The 19,093-nt window shown below is 28.0% G+C and overlaps 3 protein-coding genes across 5 annotated transcripts in view; 1 reads left to right on the top strand and 2 right to left on the bottom strand.

Annotated features, from left to right (window-relative positions):
* LOC145964990 (cytochrome P450 4C1-like) overlaps positions 1 to 4,787 on the bottom strand; it is a 29,391-nt gene extending 24,604 nt beyond the window's left edge. The window contains exons 1-4 of one of the 2 annotated variants that reach the window (XM_083088197.1): positions 4,698 to 4,787; positions 3,464 to 3,784; positions 3,054 to 3,163; positions 2,724 to 2,814 (exon numbers count right to left, since the gene is read on the bottom strand). In XM_083088197.1, the coding sequence (XP_082944323.1) occupies positions 2,724 to 2,814; positions 3,054 to 3,163; positions 3,464 to 3,620 (358 nt within the window). In that variant the 5' untranslated portion in view covers positions 3,621 to 3,784; positions 4,698 to 4,787. Of the gene's footprint in view, positions 1 to 2,723; positions 2,815 to 3,053; positions 3,164 to 3,463; positions 3,871 to 4,697 lie in introns of those variants that run through there. The other variant, XM_083088198.1, reaches the window with a different exon arrangement.
* A 1,334-nt stretch (positions 4,788 to 6,121) lies between these two features.
* Positions 6,122 to 13,611, bottom strand: LOC145965123 (cytochrome P450 4C1-like). Of its 2 annotated transcripts, none has more exons than XM_083088462.1 (13): positions 13,471 to 13,609; positions 12,268 to 12,566; positions 11,880 to 11,989; positions 11,551 to 11,641; positions 10,813 to 10,998; positions 10,442 to 10,535; positions 9,851 to 9,953; positions 9,523 to 9,619; positions 9,205 to 9,311; positions 9,058 to 9,126; positions 7,117 to 7,285; positions 6,735 to 6,914; positions 6,122 to 6,670 (listed from the first exon to the last, which is right to left on the bottom strand). In XM_083088462.1, the coding sequence occupies exons 2-13, from the start codon at positions 12,419 to 12,421 to the stop codon at positions 6,459 to 6,461; spliced, it is 1,572 nt and encodes a 523-aa protein (XP_082944588.1). In that variant the 5' UTR covers positions 12,422 to 12,566; positions 13,471 to 13,609; the 3' UTR covers positions 6,122 to 6,458. The 2 variants fall into 2 exon arrangements, 1 of the variants encoding a protein (XP_082944588.1); XR_014436625.1 differs by having other exon boundaries at positions 6,534 to 6,670; positions 7,194 to 7,285; positions 13,471 to 13,611.
* Positions 8,356 to 8,865, top strand: LOC145965124 (cytochrome P450 4C1-like). Its single transcript, XM_083088464.1, has 2 exons — positions 8,356 to 8,660; positions 8,739 to 8,865. The coding sequence occupies exons 1-2, from the start codon at positions 8,574 to 8,576 to the stop codon at positions 8,832 to 8,834; spliced, it is 183 nt and encodes a 60-aa protein (XP_082944590.1). The 5' UTR covers positions 8,356 to 8,573; the 3' UTR covers positions 8,835 to 8,865.
* Positions 13,612 to 19,093: the final 5,482 nt, after the last annotated feature.

Here is a 19,093-nt window from a genome sequence, read left to right as displayed (position 1 = left end):
GCTGCATATATCAGAAATCGATGTCCAACGAAAGTATTGGGCAACATGACTCCCTTTGAAAGTTGGTTCGGAAGAAAACCAAATGTCTCACATTTCAAAACTTTTGGATGCAAAGCTTACGTCTTAAATAAGGCTCCGACAAGAGGAAAACTTGAACCTAAATCCAAAGAACACATTCTTCTTGGATATGCAACTGACACGAAAGCTTATCGGCTATGGGATCCTGAATCGAAAAAGGTAATTAAAAGCAGAGACATAAAGGTTATAGATGAACTTATTCTCACAACAGATCAAATTCCAATAACCAAGGAAGATTATGCCGAAGATATGCATCAAGATAAACAGAGTAAAGACGATACAATTGAAAATAATATAGAAAGCGATCAAGAAGAAGACGATTTAAAAGATGAAGGGCCGCCTGATCTTCAAATGAACACGGATAGAGAAGAGGACACAGATTTGAAAGATTATATGACCCCAAAACGTGGCTCTGGTAGACCAAAACTACTAAAAACGGGAAAAAGGGGGAGACCCCGGAAAATTTATCAACCTTATGTCGAGCATTCTGACAACACTGAAACCGACACTATGCAACATAACGTACAGATGGCATATAGTGCAATAGGAGATATCACTATAAAAGAAGCATTATTTGGACTACAAAAACAAGAGTGGAAAAAGGCCATGTTTGAAGAATACGAAGCCTTAGTGCGTAATAATACTTGGACGCTATGCGAACTTCCTAAAAACTGCAAAGCCATCGGTTGTCGCTGGGTACTGAAAACTAAATATCGTCAAGATGGATCCGTCGAACGAAGAAAAGCCCGTTTGGTGGCTAAAAGCTGCGCTCAACGACCTGGACTTGATTTCGTCGACACTTTTTCTCCGGTTGCAAGATTAAGCTCGCTGAGAATCTTAGTTGCTCTATCAGTAGAATTAGATCTCACTCTATACCAATTAGATATAGAAATGGCGTATATCAATGGAGAGTTAGAAGAAAACGTGTACATGAAGCAACCTGAAGCTTTTATAAAACCTGGCGAAGAAAATTTAGTTTGCTTACTTAAAAGATCCATTTATGGACCGAAACAGTCTGGACGTCAATGGCACAAGAAATTAGATTCGAAACTAAAAAATCACGGAATGAATCCATTAAACAGTGACAAATGTTTTTATGTAAAAAGGTCTAATTCAAATATTTTGTTTGTTTTAGTTTACGTAGACGACTTAGTGGTTGCTACAAACGATGTCAAGCTTTATCATGAATTAATACGATGCTTAAATCGAGAATTTCAAACAAGAGAATTAGGCTTACTACGTTATTGTTTAGGCATCGAGTTTATCCAAGATAAACTCACAAAATCAGTTTCTGTAAAACAGCAAAAGTATGCTCAGGACTTACTGTTACGTTTTGGTATGTTAGAATCAAAACCCAAAGCAACTCCGTTAATACCAAAACTTGATTTATCAAAGGAGATAAATATAACAGAGAACGCGGAAGTAAGTAAACATGAATACTAATCTTTAATTGGAAGTTTAATGTATCTAGCAGTAGCAACGCGTCCGGATTTAGCTTACTCAGTAAGTTTTTTGAGCCGATTCAACCAAAATCCCCAAAAACAACATTGGCTTGCCACAAAACATGTACTTAGATATTTGAGAGGAACGACAAATCAAAGTTTGTATTTTCAGAAAACTGGGAAGCCAATTTTAGGTTACGCAGACTCAGACTGGGCCTCAGATTCGACCGATAGGAGATCTCATTCAGGCTATTTCTTTGTGATGGCTAACGCTGCAATAACATGGGAATCAAAAAAACAAAAAACAACTGCCTTATCTAGTACTGAGGCAGAGTACATGTCTTTAACAGAAGCAACTAAAGAAGCAGTGTATCTACGTAGCATGATGCAAGAATTAGGCATAACAAGTTTAAAAATAGATAAAATAATTATACACTGCGATAACCTAGGAGCCCAAACTTTAATGAAAAATCCCGTGCATCATTCCCGTACAAAGCACATAGATATAAAATATCATTTTGTGCGCGAAAAATACGAAAACGGCGAAATAGATGTTAAGTATACTCCAACAGAAAACATGTATGCTGATATTTTGACAAAAAGTTCTGTTAAACATAACCATATCAGATGCGTACAAGGTATGGGTCTAGCCCTAATGTAATTTTATAAGTATGCTCGTGTTGAGGGGGAGTGTTAATTTTTTAGTTTAATTAATGTTTCTTTTTGTTACCAACACTCGCTCGAGTAGTTTTATTTTTATTTAGTACAACGCGCGTGCGCCCTTCCTTTGTTCAAGTTAATATACATATATATATAACGTGCAGCGTCTTGCGTAGCATTCATTGTATCGTCATCACAAGAGCTTTATTATTAATTAAAGACTGTTAAAATAAACTTTGTGATAACAGTCTATTATGTTAATGATAATTTATTAGTGATGGTGTTTGACTTAACTAAAATATCTCTCTATTACTTTTATTTGAAAATACATGCATCGCGGCAAAATTATTTCTCAATATCTCACTTCCAATTTACTTTTAAATTTATTAATTTTCACAACAAGAAAGTTGTATAAATATATCGTGTAAAATAATATTATAAGTCCAATTGTAACTTTTTATTTGATTTCCTGTGGTGAAGACACATCGACAACAAGCCGCAATAGAAAAGTATACTTATATATTAACGTTATTATGTTATTACCTTTGCTAGTGAGAAGACCTGTGTTTAACCAGGGATGTAATAAGTCATACAAACGACCTTTCTCGATGTGCTTAGTGCTGCTTAGAATTGTCTGAAATCACCAGAAATAGAAAAAAGTATTATCTATTTATTATATCATTTAATCCTAGATATACTAATAATTTATTAATTGTAATTCTCTATTTTAATCGAATCTCGATGGAGTGTCGCTTTGTCTCTTCATTTTTTTTAAGAAACGTTTTTTATCAACAAAAATCTTCTTGCGAATTGGAAGACACTTAAATCTAATTCAGTCGTAATGTGTATAAAGTATTGAATTCCTTTTATTACCTCTAAATCATCTGGATGATTGATACACACTCCATACACAAAGAAAAATCCGAATTTAAAAATGGGATAATATTCATTAGATAATGTACAGAGCAGTTTCCATAGTTTCTCTGAAAATTATATTATAAATATCAATACACACAAAAATTTTTTATACAATTAATTTTCAATATTGATACATCTTAATTCAAATACGTTAAAAACAAATAAATAATAAAGATAAGAATAAATAATAATGAAGAGAAGAATAATAGATTGCAAGTTGTTATTAGCAAAGAGAAGTGCTTAGATAAGTAATCTATATGTAATAATTTTCATAAATATATGTTCCAGAATAAATGATTCATGAATTTTTACTTGTATAAATGATAGATCAATTAATGTAAAAATATTAGAAATTTTGTATTTACCTGCTGACACATAGCATTGGAGCGCATTACCAATAATTGGAAAGCCCGATGGTCCCGGTATAAGATTAAGGTGTCGATCGTTTCTTTCATAATGCACGTAATAATTATATATCAATAAAATAAATATGAATAATACCAATATAGTAATGAACATCATTTCTTCCGTTCTGATGTTTTTGATCGTTTAATTGAGTTTAACTTTCTTCTATTTATTGCTTTTTTAATCTTGGATCGCACATGTCACAAAATAAATGATATTTGGTTGTCAATAAAATTGATTATTATCCTGATATCCTAAATAATCATAAACCGAGAAAGATACTGAAATATAGAGAATATGAGAGAACGATCATTCTAATCTGCATTAATCGTATATTTTTTGTAGTTAATAATTTTAATGAGCTATAAAAAATATGATAAGTTTGTTTATGATAAAGGGAAAAAACATTATTTATGTGCTAAATTAGTCAATCAAGTAAAAAAATTTTTTAATCATCCATTGTTTGTAATTGTTTCTCTATTTATTGTATAATATAAAATTTCGTGAAATTCTATTGCAAAATCTCAATTTTATTTAATAGCATTACAATTAGCGCGAGTGTTATTTTTACATCTATTATGTCAAATAATTAATATATATTGTTTTTAGCAGTGTTATAATTTTATTTATTCTTTAACTGTAAAGAAATGTAAAGAATTCATAAGCGATCATATCATAATGCACAATTTCAGTTCATTACTGTACAAGTATACAAGTAAAATCAATATATGCAAATAAAATAAATATATTTATTTATTGATATATAATGATGAGAATTACTTTGTAATAAACCGAAGCTATTTAATTTGCAAATTCTGTCATAAACAAAGAATTATTTTGAACATTTTTTTCTGCTTTCTTTTAAAATTGTTAACCTAATAATATGTTTCACACATATAATAAATAAATTGTATAATTTTTTTGATCGCTTAAAAGCGTTTGTTTTTTTTTAACTTATCTAAATATCGCTTGTCGATTTTGTATATCTAATCATTGCATCAAACATGTCTGCAATATTAATATAATGTACATTTAATAAGTTATTAATATGAAATATTATAACATATTATAATAATTCAATAAAATTATAATAATCAAACAACTTATGGTGTTTGAAATAAATTGTATTAAGCATTGTAATTTTGCAATAGAACGTTATAAAATTTTATTTTACGCTAATATTATAAAGATTACCTGATACGATGCGATGATCAATCGTAACCCAAATGATTTAAATGGAATTGCAAATCTTTTCAAACAGATATATAAGTCAGTGCAAATTTCTGCAAGAACTGATTATAAAAGTCTGAGGCCTGTATTTATACCCTCTTAATTCAAAGCTGTATTAGTAATCAGTTTTCTTAAGAAGCGGACGATTAAATAATACTTTGATAATACTACTTTGATTAAAGTCTAAGTGACATATTTTTTGTTGTATTTATATGAAAAAATAAAAATGATTGTGGAACAGTCATGTGCTGTTTATTTCGAAGCAATATAAATTATGATAATTATTAAATTTCCAAATTTTTTGATTAGACAAAAAGGTTAATTAACGAAATAAATTTTGTTCGTAGAAATTAATTGGGTTTTAATTCCTTAGAATCTTTTGTAATTTTAAATAGAATTTTAAGAGATTCCCAATTTAAGATAAATATATTAAAAGTTTTGATAAATAAAATTCACTTCCAAGAAAACTTCAGACAAAATCAGTTACTATCTTTATTACTATGTTTATTATCCAAATTAATATTGAGTTAATAAAATATCTTGTGTATAAAGTCGGAATTGTTTGTAACATCGTATTTCATTTCTGATTAATGCAATAAAGATTAATCGCTTGAAGTAAGGAGACAATAAAGAGAGAAAAAGAAGAATCATGGTCGAAGAGCATTCTTGAGATAACTCATATGCGCGCGTTTTAGTTTACTTTCCTTGTGGCAACATCAATGTGCGACTCCCAATGATATGCTGCGACTTTTTTTGAGGTCACGTTTTTTAATGCTCGTGCAATCATGTATATATCGCACGATAAAATTAATGTGTCTCCTCGATTTAATTTGTTTACGCGAGGCGGTACTTTCAATCCGAAACTTGTAGAGAAAAAATAGTATAATAATCATATATGTGTGTGTGTGTGTGTGTGTGTATATATATATATATATATATATATATATATATATATATATATAATGTAAATGTAAATCTATGCGATATATCTCTTTCCCGCGAGTTTTATGACAAGAAGGAATTTAATTTATTGTCGTGCTTTGCAAACAATACATATCTCATTTAAAGTATGCGTTTAATTTAAAACAAAGGTCAACAAAGCAAATATAATGTAAATAATATTTTGCATTTAATAAAATTAATTTCAAAGTTGTATCGTATGACGATAAATCCACTGTCACAATTGCAAAAGAACGAGATTAACAATTTTTTTATTTGAATAGGGTGTTAGAAAAAAGAATGTTTATATATTAAATATTTAATATAAGAAAAAGTAATATAACTTAGAAATTAAAATACAAAAACATCAGATTATTTATCATAAGTTTTAAATATTTATCATTCAATTATTTAATCAATTATTTATCATAAGTTTTAAATATATCTCTTATTAATATGATAACAATCTATATTAGACTTACACTAATTTTTGTTAGCAATATATTCTCATCTCTATTGCTTTATTGAATAAGTCGCAGAGAAAAGATTGTTATTAGCTTAGCATGTGTATATTTTATAGATATACATTTTTATTGCGATTGCAAATAATGATAGAGGATCCTTACATAATATATTTAGATATACAGACTTATAAGGTTGTTTTATGTGGATATTTTCACGATTAAATATAATGTTTACAAATATAATATTTTCTTCACAAATATAATGTTGTACACATATAACATGCATAACAATTGTCTTCAATTTTTGCAATTTGTCGCCTTGTTATAGTACATCACTTCTTGCAGTACCCGCGTTAGTTTTGAACGGCTGTTTGCCTTTCATCGGGATGAATCTAATATGAACCGGATGAGAAGGACGAAGTATTAAATCAAACTTTAATCTGATATCTTTTAAATACTCAATGGGTTCCAAGTAAAAATTATACACTAATGGAGCTATTAGAGCTTTCATCTCCAGCAGACCGAACCGTTGACCTACAATGCGAAATTTATTAAAAATAATCAATACGAGAAAAAATAATATTCACGATCAATTCACCTATGCAATTTCTGGGTCCTGCGCTGAATGGTATATAAGAATAAGGATGACGATTTTTTATCCTTTCGGGCAAGAATCTATCCGGATCAAATACTTCTGGATTCGGCCAAAAATTGGAATCTCTGTGAACTCCGTAAATATTGAGATATAAGATCGTCCCAGAGGGTACGATATATGATTCTGAAAAAAAGCATATTATAAGATTAAAAAATACTAAAATTTACGAAAATAAGAATTTGTTGAGAAAAATAAAATATAATATGTTGTATTCTTAAAATACTAATTAATTATTTTACATTCAATAATATACGTCGTATTATATGTATTATATGTAACATGTTCAAAAATATATACAAAAAAAAGTGACTAATTAAATAATTACGTAATTTTACATCTTCCCTAGGGTTTCGTAATATGAAAAACACGCTAGGATACAAACGTAACGCTTCTTTTATACACCTTTCTAAATATGATAAATTTTGCAATGAACTCATGTTAAGTTTTTCTTCGTTCTTTTGCATCACATTATCGATCTCAATCCTCACTCGCTCCTGTATCATAATAATTAAAACATATTTTTTTTGTAGTTTCTATGTGTATTCATAGATATAAATAAATTTTTAATAAAACATAATAGAATATGTACATTTAGTTTACATATGTTTTAATTTCTTTGGAATACATACAGGTTGTTAGAAAAGGCTGGAAACGGTCAAATATCTCGAAAACGAAACGTTTCTGAGAAAAATGTTTCAATCCAAAGTCATGGGATTTCAAAAGATCTATTTACTGGCTCTATGAGTTTAACCTTGGGTGGCGTTGCTAAGGTCAGAGGAAGGTCACCTAGAATTTTTTAAACGGGACGCCCTATTTTTTATTACTTATTCTTGTAGCTTATCTCAAGATCTTTCCAAAACACTATAATAAAGTATTTCTTCATTGAGTACTTTTCGAGTTATGAGGCTTGAAATAATTTCCTAATTTTATATAAACCATAAAATATCTAGTAAAATATTCATTTTTCGATTATCTTACCTTAATACCTTAATATCTTACCTTAATGTAATTTGCAATCAACAATTCCATATTTTTTCTTAAAAACAACTGTATGTTTTCTTTACACCAATTGATTACTTTCATTATTTTGTACATAAAAGTATTAAGGTAAGATAATCGAAAAATGAAATATTTTACTAGATATTTTATGGTTTATATAAAATTAAGTAATTATTTCAAGCCTCATAACTCGAAAAGTACTCAATGAAGAAATACTTTATTATAGTGTTTTGGAAAGCTCTCGAGATAAGCTACAAGAATAAGTAATAAAAAATAGGGGGTCCCATTTAAAAAATTCTAGGTGAACTTGCTCTGACCTTGGCGACGCCACCCAAGGTTAAACTCACAGCGCCAGTAAATAGATCTTTTGAAATCCTACATCTTTGGTTCGAAACATTTTTCTCAGAAACGTTTCGTTTTCGAGATATTTGACCGTTTCCAGACTTTTCTAACACCCTATATATATATATATATAGTCTGGAAGTATGTAAGAAATCAGAACTTCTAATTTAGACTTTTCTAACACCCTATATATATATATATAGTCTGGAAGTATGTAAGAAATCAGAACTTCTAATTTAAGTTTGACTGTGCAATCTAATATTATAAATTATGTAATTACACGTAACAGTGCAACATATGTGTTTCCTGTAAAATTAAATCATTATTATTTGCGATAAAGTTTAAATTTTAAACGATAAGAATGTTATATAATTAACGCGGCAAGCAAACGTATATTGTTGTCACTATGATTTGTTTCTAGTTAAAAAAAAGCGGTTAGCCATGTTGGACCTTTTAATAGCGGCGTCTCAAGAAAATTCTTTAACTGATTTGGACATCAGAGAGGAAGTCGATACGTTTATGTTCGAAGTATGTATCTGTAATTTTTCTAATTTTTTGACATGATATCTAAGTACGTATAACAATATGATATGCGTATAATTATAGGGCCATGATACTACGGCGGCAGGCATAATGTTTACTTTACTACTATTAGCTGAACACAGAGATATTCAGGTACTTATTTCTCGCAATATATTGTAATATACAAGATTATTTAAATTATGATTTTTATTCAAACTAATACAGATATCAGATTATTGATATATGTTTTTCTTATACATATATATATATATATATATATATATATATATATATATATGTATAAGAAAAACATATATCAATAATCTGATATCTGTATTAGTTTGAATAAAAATCATAATTTAAATAATCTTGTATATTACAATATATTGCGAGAAATAAGTACCTGAATATCTCTGTGTTCAGCTAATAGTAGTAAAGTAAACATTATGCCTGCCGCCGTAGTATCATGGCCCTATAATTATACGCATATCATATTGTTATACGTACTTAGATATCATGTCAAAAAATTAGAAAAATTACAGATACATACTTCGAACATAAACGTATCGACTTCCTCTCTGATGTCCAAATCAGTTAAAGAATTTTCTTGAGACGCCGCTATTAAAAGGTCCAACATGGCTAACCGCTTTTTTTTAACTAGAAACAAATCATAGTGACAACAATATACGTTTGCTTGCCGCGTTAATTATATAACATTCTTATCGTTTAAAATTTAAACTTTATCGCAAATAATAATGATTTAATTTTACAGGAAACACATATGTTGCACTGTTACGTGTAATTACATAATTTATAATATTAGATTGCACAGTCAAACTTAAATTAGAAGTTCTGATTTCTTACATACTTCCAGACATTTCGACGTCTGTCTCTTTGATACTTTCAAGGTTTTTTAAGTATATGTTGTAAGTGCGTTTGTGATAAAGTTTTCTTTCCATGATAATCTATACGAGTACAATATTTAATTTTTAAAATGATTTGTATTAAACGGCAATGGTACATTGTACTATATCATAGAGAATTTATAGCATAATATTATTATTTATTACTAATATTTATGATTAATAACATAATCCTACAAAGATTATGAGATTTATTTTACATAAAAATGTAAAATAGATTATTTTACATAAAAATGTAGAAATGTAAGATTCAAAATATGCTTTATGACGTGCTTTTTCCGTGAATCCATGCAATATTTTCAAGACTTTCTTTTGCTTTCTTCCTTGTGATGACAATGAGAATAATAAATCGTTATAAAACCAAGGCCTTCTTACTCTAAATCAAAATTCAATAATAATATATAATTTCAATAACATCATTTTGGAAAAGCGTTATTTAAAACTATAAATTCAGAGTAATTTTTAAATAATTATAGATAGTAAAGGATATATAAAAAATTTAAAACTATATTACGAAAAAAATAAAATTTTCTAAAAACACAATTTTATTTTAGCTATAGATTCTTTGATCAAAGATAATTTATTTACAAATTTTGCACACGATTCATTTTTCTTTTAATTTTTAATCTGATATGTTTAACATCTTGAAGATTACAAACAATTTTATAATGAAACATTTAGTGATACACATATAATAGATTTTGATTGCAAATTGACGACGTGTGAAACTAAGTGACGTCTTTACGAAGTCTATCTTGACATGATTATTCATTAATTTTTCTTTCAAATATATAGATGTATTATAATTATAAGTTAGAGGATCATAGATATATCACATAATTATATACTGTATCCATGAATTACCTGTAAAGCATCACTTCAATTATTTCGTGAATCACATTTCGATACTGCTTTTGGAACTCGCCAAGTTTTTGCAGAGAGACGCCCATGACAGTTTCTATTTACTTATTATATAAGACTTATTATATACTTATTATATAAGAAAAGTGAAATGATCGAAAATTATTCACAACTGAATATTTTCTAAATAACTTTAAATATATATATATATATATATATATATATATATATATATAATAAAAATCGGATATTATATATCTTTATTTCTAGAATTGAGAGATACTTTGTATAGGAGAACAAATTCTATTCTTATTTTAAGCTATAATCTAAAATGAAATTCTATCCTGTATGTAATATACAATAAGAGCCCTTACCGCATATCGCGTTTAACGTATGTTCACTAATAAAGGATGATAAATCCTTTACAACCGGTGTTCCGACATCTTTTAAAGATTTTGTCATGCAATCCCCCTCTTTGATTAAGATATCGACAAATTGATTCAATATATTAAAATGAAATGTAGGTGTTAATATCTTTCGCCGCGTTTGCCACTTAACTCCTATAAACAAGATAACGTAAAATTTTGCCATAAAATACAGACAATATTGTATAAGATTATTAGCACTCTTAGTTTAATGTTTATTGAACAATTCTCAAATAACACATTATTATTTTATATTTATTTTTCTTGTATCTACAATATTCTTTTATAAACCTTTTTCCATGGAATTTTTACGGTAAGAGGAATTGCAAGTTTTATTTTGTAATTAAATGTTTATAAATTAGCAAATAGAAATAAATTTAATTTAATTAAATAAGTGTATTATATTAATGATAATTTATTAGTGATGGTGTTTAACTAAAATATCTCTCTATTACTTTTATTTGAGAATACATGCATCACGGCGAAATTATCCCTCAACATCTCACTTGCAATTTACTTCTAAATTGATTAATTTTCACAACAAGAAGGTTGTATAAATTTATCATTTAAAATAGTATTATAAGTCCAATTGTAACTTTTTATTTGATTTCCTGTGGTGAAGGCACATCGACAACAAGCCGCAATAGAAAAGTATATACTTATATATTAACGTTATTATGTTATTACCTTTGCTAGTGAGAAGACCTGTGTTTAACCAGGAATGTAATAAGTCATACAAACGACCTTTCTCGATGTGCTTAGTGCTGCTTAGAAGTGTCTGAAATCAGAAATAGAAAAAAGTATTATCTATTTATTATATCATTTAATCCTAGATATACACTAATAATTTATTAATTGTATTTCTCTAATTTAATCTAATCTCGATGGAGTGTCGCTTTATCTCTTCATTTTTTTTAAAAAACGTTTTTTATCTACAAAAATCTTTTTGCCAATTGCAAAACACTTAAATCTAATTCAATCGTAATGTGTATAAAGTATTGAATTTCTTTTATTACCTCTAAATCATCTGGATGATTGATACACACTCCATACACAAAGAAACCCCCGAATTTAAAAATGGGATAATATTCATTAGATAATGTACAGAGCAGCTTCCATAGTTCTTCTGAAAATTATATTATGCACGCAAAAATTTTTTTATACGATTAAATTTCAATATTGATGTACCTTTATTCAAATACTTTAAAAACAAATAAATAATAAAGGTAAGAACAAATAATAATAAAGATAAGAATAATGGATTGCAAATTGTTATTGCAAAGAGAAATGCTCAGATAAGTAATCTACATGTAATAATTTTGATAAATATGTGTTCCAGAATAAATGATTCATGAATTTTCACTTGTGTAATTAATGTAAATAGATTAGAAATTTTGTACTTACCTACTGACACATAGCATTGGAGCGCATTGCCAATAATTGGAAAGCCCGATGGTCCCGGTATAAGATTAAGGAGTCGAGCGTTTCTTCCATAATGCACATAATAATTATATATCATTAAAATAAATATGGATAATATCAATATAGTAATGAACATTGTTTCTTTCGTGCTGATGTTCTTGGTCGTTTATTTGAGTTTAACTTTCTTCTGTTTATTACTTTTTTAATCTTGAATCGCACATGTCACAAAGTAAATGATATTTGATTGTCAATTACCTTGATATCCTGAATAGAGAAAGATACTGAAATAGAGAGAATATGAGAAAACGATCATTCTAATTTATATTAATCGTATATTTTTGTAGTTAATAATTTTAACACAAGCTGTAAAAAATATGATAAATTTGTTCACGGTAAAGGGAAAAAACATTATTTATATATTAAATTAATGAATCAAGTAAAAATTTTTTAATCAACCATTGTTTGCAAATGTTTCTCTATTTTTTTTTATTGTAGAACATAAAATTTTGTAAAATTCTATTGCAAAATCTCAATTGTATTTAATAGTATTACATTAACACGAGTGTTATTCTTACATCTATTATATCAAACAATTAATATAAATTGTTTTTAGCAGTGTTATAATTTTATTTGTACTTTAACTGTAACGAAACATAAACAATTATTAAGTAATCATATCATAATGCACAGTTATAGCTTATTACTGTACAAATATGTAAGTACCTTAAGTCAATAAATATACTTTTATACTGATATATAATGATGAGAGTTAGTTTGTAATAAACCGGAGCTATTTAATTTGTAAATTCTGTCATAAACAAAGAATTATTTTCAACATATTTTTCTGCTTTCTTTTAAAATTGTTTACCTAATAATATGTTTCACACATATAATAAATAAATTATATAATTTTCTCGATCGCTTAGAAGCGTTTGTCTTTTCTTTACTTATTTAAATATCGCTTATTGATTTTGCATAATCATTGCATCAAACATGTCTGCAAGATTAATATAATGTACATTTAATAATATAATAATATGAAATATTATAACACATATTATAATAATTTACTAAAATTATAGCAATCAAACAACTTGTGGTGTTTGAAAAAAATTATATTAAATATAGGAATTTTGCAATAGAACGTTATAAAATTTTATTTTATGCAAATATTATAAAGATTACCTGATAGATACTTTGATGCGATGATCAATCGAGACACAACTCAAGTGATTTAAGTGAAATTGCAAATCTCATCAAGCAGATATATAAGCCAGTGGAAATTTCTGCGTGAACTGATAATGGAAGTCTGAGGCCTGTATTTATAGCCTCTTAATTCAAAGCCGTATTAATAATCAGTTTTCTTAGTAGACGAACGTTTAAATAACGTCACTTTGATTAAAAACTTAGTAACATATTTTTTGTCTTATACAGGGTGACCCATTTTAACTTAGGCAGCCAAATAACTCGAAAAATAAGCAAGATAGAGAAAAATGTTTTAGACAAAAGTTGTATGGTTTCGAGGGGGCCATAAGATGGTATCATTGGTTTGACCTTGAAGAGTCATTTGAAGGTCACGTGAAGGTCACTTCAATTTTTTTAAATGGAACATCCTATATATTTTTGTACATTCTTGTAGCTCATCTCGAGAGCTTTCCAAAACACTATAATTAAGTACATTTTCGTTAAGTACTTTTTGAGTTATGAGGCTTGAAATAATTTCTTAATTTTACATAAACCGTAAAATATCTTGTAAAATATTCATTTTTCGATTACCTTACCTTAATAGTTTTATGTACAAAATAATGAGAGGAATCAATTGGTGTAAAGAAAACACATAATTGTTTCGAAAAAAAAAATGTAATTTGCGATTAACAATTGCATTTTTTCTTTCGAAACAATTATGTGTTTTCTTTACACCAATTGATTCCTCTCATTATTTTGTACATAAAAGTATTAAGGTAAGATAATCGAAAAATGAATATTTTACAAGATATTTTACGGTTCATGTAAAATTAAGAAATTATTTCAAGCATCATAACTCAAAAAGTACTTAACGGAAAGGTACTTAATTATAGTGTTTTGGAAAGCTCTCGAAATAAGCTACAAGAATGTACAAAAATATATAGGGTATTCCATTTAAAAAAATTGAAGTGACCTTCACGTGACCTTCAAATGACTCTTCAAGGTCAAACCAATGATACCATCTTATGGCCCCCTCGAAACCATACAACTTTTGTCTAAAACATTTTTCTCTATCTTGCTTATTTTTCGAGTTATTTGGCTGCCTAAGTTAAAATGGGTCACCCTGTATACAGGGTGAGCCATTTTAATTAACGCACGCAATTATTTCGGAAACAAAGCATTTTAGAGAAAAATGTTTCAGACAAAAGTTTTATGGTTTCGAGGGGGCCATAAGATGGTATCATTGGTTTGATACTGAAGAGTCATTTGAAGGTCACGTGAAGGTCACTTCAATTTTTTTAAGTGGAACACCCTATATAGTTTTGCACACTCTTGTAGCTTATCACGAGAGCTTTCCAAAACACTATAACTAAGTACCTTTTCGTTAAGTACTTTTTGAGTTATGAGGCTTGAAATAATTTCTTAATTTTACATAAACCGTAAAATATCTTGTAAAATATTCATTTTTCGATTATCTTACCTTAATACTTTTACGTACAAAATAATGAGAGGAATCAATTGGTGTAAAGAAAACACATAGTTGTTTTTAAGAAAAAATATGGAATTGTTAATTGCAAATTACATATTTTTTCTTCAAAACAACTATGTATTTTCTTTAGACCAATTGATTCCTCTCATTATTTTGTACGTAAAAGTATTAAGGTAAGATAATCGAAAAATGAATATTTTACAAGATATTTTACGGTTTATGTAAAATTAAGAAATTATTTCAAGCCTCATAATTCAAAAAGTACTCAACGAAAAGGTACTTAATTATAGTGTTTTGGAAAGCTCTCGAGATAAGCTACAAGAGTGTGCAAAAATATATAGGGTGTTCCATTTAAAAAAATTGAAGTGACCTTCACGTGACCTTCAAATGACTCTTCAGTATCAAACCAATGATACCATCTTATGGCCCCCTCGAAACCATAAAACTTTTGTCTGAAACATTTTTCTCTAAAATGCTTTGTTTCCGAAATAATTGCGTGCGTTAATTAAAATGGCTCACCCTGTATATGAAAAAAATAAAAATGATTGTGACGCCCTTTTTATTTTAGAAAAGAAAATTTCTAGAAAAATTTGACTCGAGATTCAAAGTTTAAATTATATTGATTTACAATAGCAATTATTTTCGTTTAATACGAATCTTTTTCAAAATCGAGATACAAACTCGATATGATATATAAGGAAAAACATTTTATTTTTTGCATTGTATTTTAATTTTAATAGTATTTAAAGATACTTATTATCGCACTCATGGTTCTCAAATCATATGTTCTACTTTGAGAGAGATTATATTCATAAGGAATACAAGTGTGATCACGTTCAATTTTGATAACCTTTGAAATTATAAAAGTCTATTCTTTTCAGGATTTTGTGTTACTATAAGAAAATAAATAAAATAATATACATATCACTTATTTTTTTATTTGGATAACATATTCATATCTTATAAAAATCAGAGAATGACATTTGTGTCACTCTCTTTATGAGAAACCTCATTTCTTTTTTTCTTTAACAAATTGTCGACTTCAACTACATATGTCGAATACATTAGAATTCGATGCAATGAGAAATGAGAACAATAAAATATCGATTTATATAACTTTTATCTATAATTAACAGATTTGTTTATTACCATCTCCCGTTTCAATCAGAATAAAATGAAATAATTAATATCGATAATCATTATCTTATAAATGCAACGAAAGGATAGTAGAATATCAGAAAAGAGCATACAAAGATGTTAGTTCGCTAAATACAAATTTTGAATTTACATATGTATCGTTAATCTATTCATTCGATTAATCTATGTCATTAAAAAAGCTTATAAGAAAAGACATTGAAAACGTTGAAAATAACATGATACTTCGATAATAAAGTAAGATATAGTTTATAAATAAATTGTTAAAAAAAATTGTTATGCCAGAGAATGTTACTGAAGTGTATACTTTATTGCGTAGTGCTTTTTTGTCTATAAGAATAATGTTATCACTTTCAGAAATTGCCTCTATTAAGAATAAACAGAGATACAAGCGCTATAAGATCTTATTCATTTGATTTAATACGTTTTCGAAATATTAAAATATAATAAGATTACATAATATGGATATAGATGCGAAACTAAAAAAATATGAGAAACAGGTATCATAATATATATATATGAGATTTAATTAAAAGGAAGTAAAGTAAAACATGTATACAATCATATATTGAACCAATTTATCAGATAAAACATTTTCACTAAAAGAATATTAATAAAAGAATGTTAATAAAAAAAAAATGTTAATAAAAAAAGAAATTTATATATTATACAGGGTGTCCGATTCGTGAGGGACCAAATGAAAAGTGATGATAGATTGGGTCAAACTAAGAAGAAAAGTCCTCTACCATTTTGCAAAATTCGCAATAATTATTAAGTAATAAGCAAAAATGTCACATGAAGGTTACCTTTAATTTTTTTAATGGAACCCCCTATTTTTTATTATGTATTCTTATAGCTTATCTCGAGAGCTTTCCAAAACACTATAATAAAGTATTTCTTCATTGAGTACTTTTCGAGTTATGAGGCTTGAAATAATTTCTTAATTTTACATAAACCATAAAATATCTAGTAAAATATTCATTTTTCGATTATCTTACCTTAATACTTTTATGTACAAAACAATAAGAGGAATCAATTGGTGTAAAGAAAAACATAGTTGTTTTTAAAAAAAGATATGTAATTTGCAATTAACAATTACATATTTTTTCTTAAAAACAACTATGTTTTTTTTACACCAATTGATTCCTCTCATTATTTTGCATATAAAAGTATTAAGGTAAGATAATCGAAAAATGAATATTTTACTAGATATTTTATGGTTTATGTAAAATTAAGAAATTATTTCAAGCCTCATAACTCGAAAAGTACTCAATGAAGAAATACTTTATTTAGTGTTTTGGAAAGCTCTCGAGATAAGCTATAAGAATACATAATAAAAAATAGGGGGTTCCATTTAAAAAATTAAACCTTCATGTGACATTTTTGCTTATTACTTAATAATTATTGCGAATTTTGCAAAATGATAGAGGACTTTTCTTCTTAGTTTGACCCAATCTATCATCACTTTTCGTTTGGTCCCTCACGAATCGGACACCCTGTATATTATACAGGGTGAGTCAAAAGTATGTTTTAAAAATTTGTGAGCTTGTTCCTGGATAAAAAGGAAGAACAAATGTTCATATGAACATATGGTCGCAAATGCTTTGTTGTCGAGATAATGGACATAAATCAGCAGTATCAAATAATGCTTTATTTGAACGTTTACAATTTTCTTATTGTTTGTTTTTTTTGTTTTTTTTTGTTTTTTGATACTGCTGATTTATATCCATTATCTCGACAATAAAGCATTTGCGACCATATGTTCATATGAACATTTGTTCTTCCTTTTTATCCAGGAACACGCTCACAAATTTTTAAAACATACTTTTGACTCATCCTGTATATAATTTTTTTATTTCCACTCAGCGAAAGAATTCCGGACTAATTTAATGAAAAATGGCTTTCCGTTGAATTGGCTGAATAAAAGAATATACAACTAAACTCTTTATTATAAAGTTTAAATTATTTTTGTACGAAAAAACTTCCCTATAATAAAATATTTTTTACATAAAAAAGTTTTGTATAATAAATGTTTATATATTGCACATTAATATTTTGACTAATCTGCTGTTACAATCGCGATTATATAGACTTTAATTATAATATAACTATAACTATAGCTATAACTATAATTAAAATAGATTATAACTATATTTAGCATTATAGCTATAACTAAATGATAATTTTCATGAAATTTTGTCGCACCTCAATTAATTTCATTTTTCTGATATATATACATATACAGGGTGTCAGGCAATTTTTGATCTTCACGAAGTAAGAAGGTAGATTGGCTCAAATTAAGAAGGAAGGTACTATACTATTTTGCGATATTCGCAATAATTAACGAAAAATTAATTAAAGAAGATCGGCCAATGCGCGTGGCTAGAAGCACACGACGGCGAAGGCGGTCTAACTGTAACATAATGGCGGCGCGCGGCGAAGCGGTGATTGGGGAGGGGAGGAGCGATGAGTGTGTAAGCGCGTGGCGAAGGCCCCTCCCCTCCCCAATCACCGCTTCGCCGCGCGCCGCCATTATGTTACAGTCAGACCGCCTTCGCCATCGTGTGCTTCGAGCCACGCGCATTGGTCGATCTTCTTTAATTAATTTTTCGTTAATTATTGCGAATATCACAAAATAGTATAGTAGCTTACTTCTTAATTTGAGCCAATCTACCTTCACACTTCGGGACTGTCAAAATTTCTCTGCCACCCTGTATATACAGGGTGAGCCATTTTAATTAACGCACGCAATTATTTCGGAAACAAAGCATTTTAGAGAAAAATGTTTCAGACAAAAGTTTTATGGTTTCGAGGGGGCCATAAGATGGTATCATTGATTTGACCTCGAAGAGTTATTTGAAGGTCACATGAAGGTCACCTTCAATTTCTTAAATGGAACCTACTATTTGTCATTGCATATTCTTGTAGCTTATCTCGAGAGCTTTCCAAAACACTATAATTAAGTACCTTTTCGTTAAG

Source organism: Camponotus vicinus, unplaced genomic scaffold (genome assembly GCF_025532165.1).
Source record: "Camponotus vicinus isolate PSW18456_S1 unplaced genomic scaffold, iyCamVici1.0 SCAF_14, whole genome shotgun sequence".
In the NCBI taxonomy this organism is placed as follows: domain Eukaryota; kingdom Metazoa; phylum Arthropoda; class Insecta; order Hymenoptera; family Formicidae; genus Camponotus; species Camponotus vicinus.
Note: the sequence above shows the minus strand (reverse complement) of the source record. Positions and strands in the feature narration are given on the sequence as shown.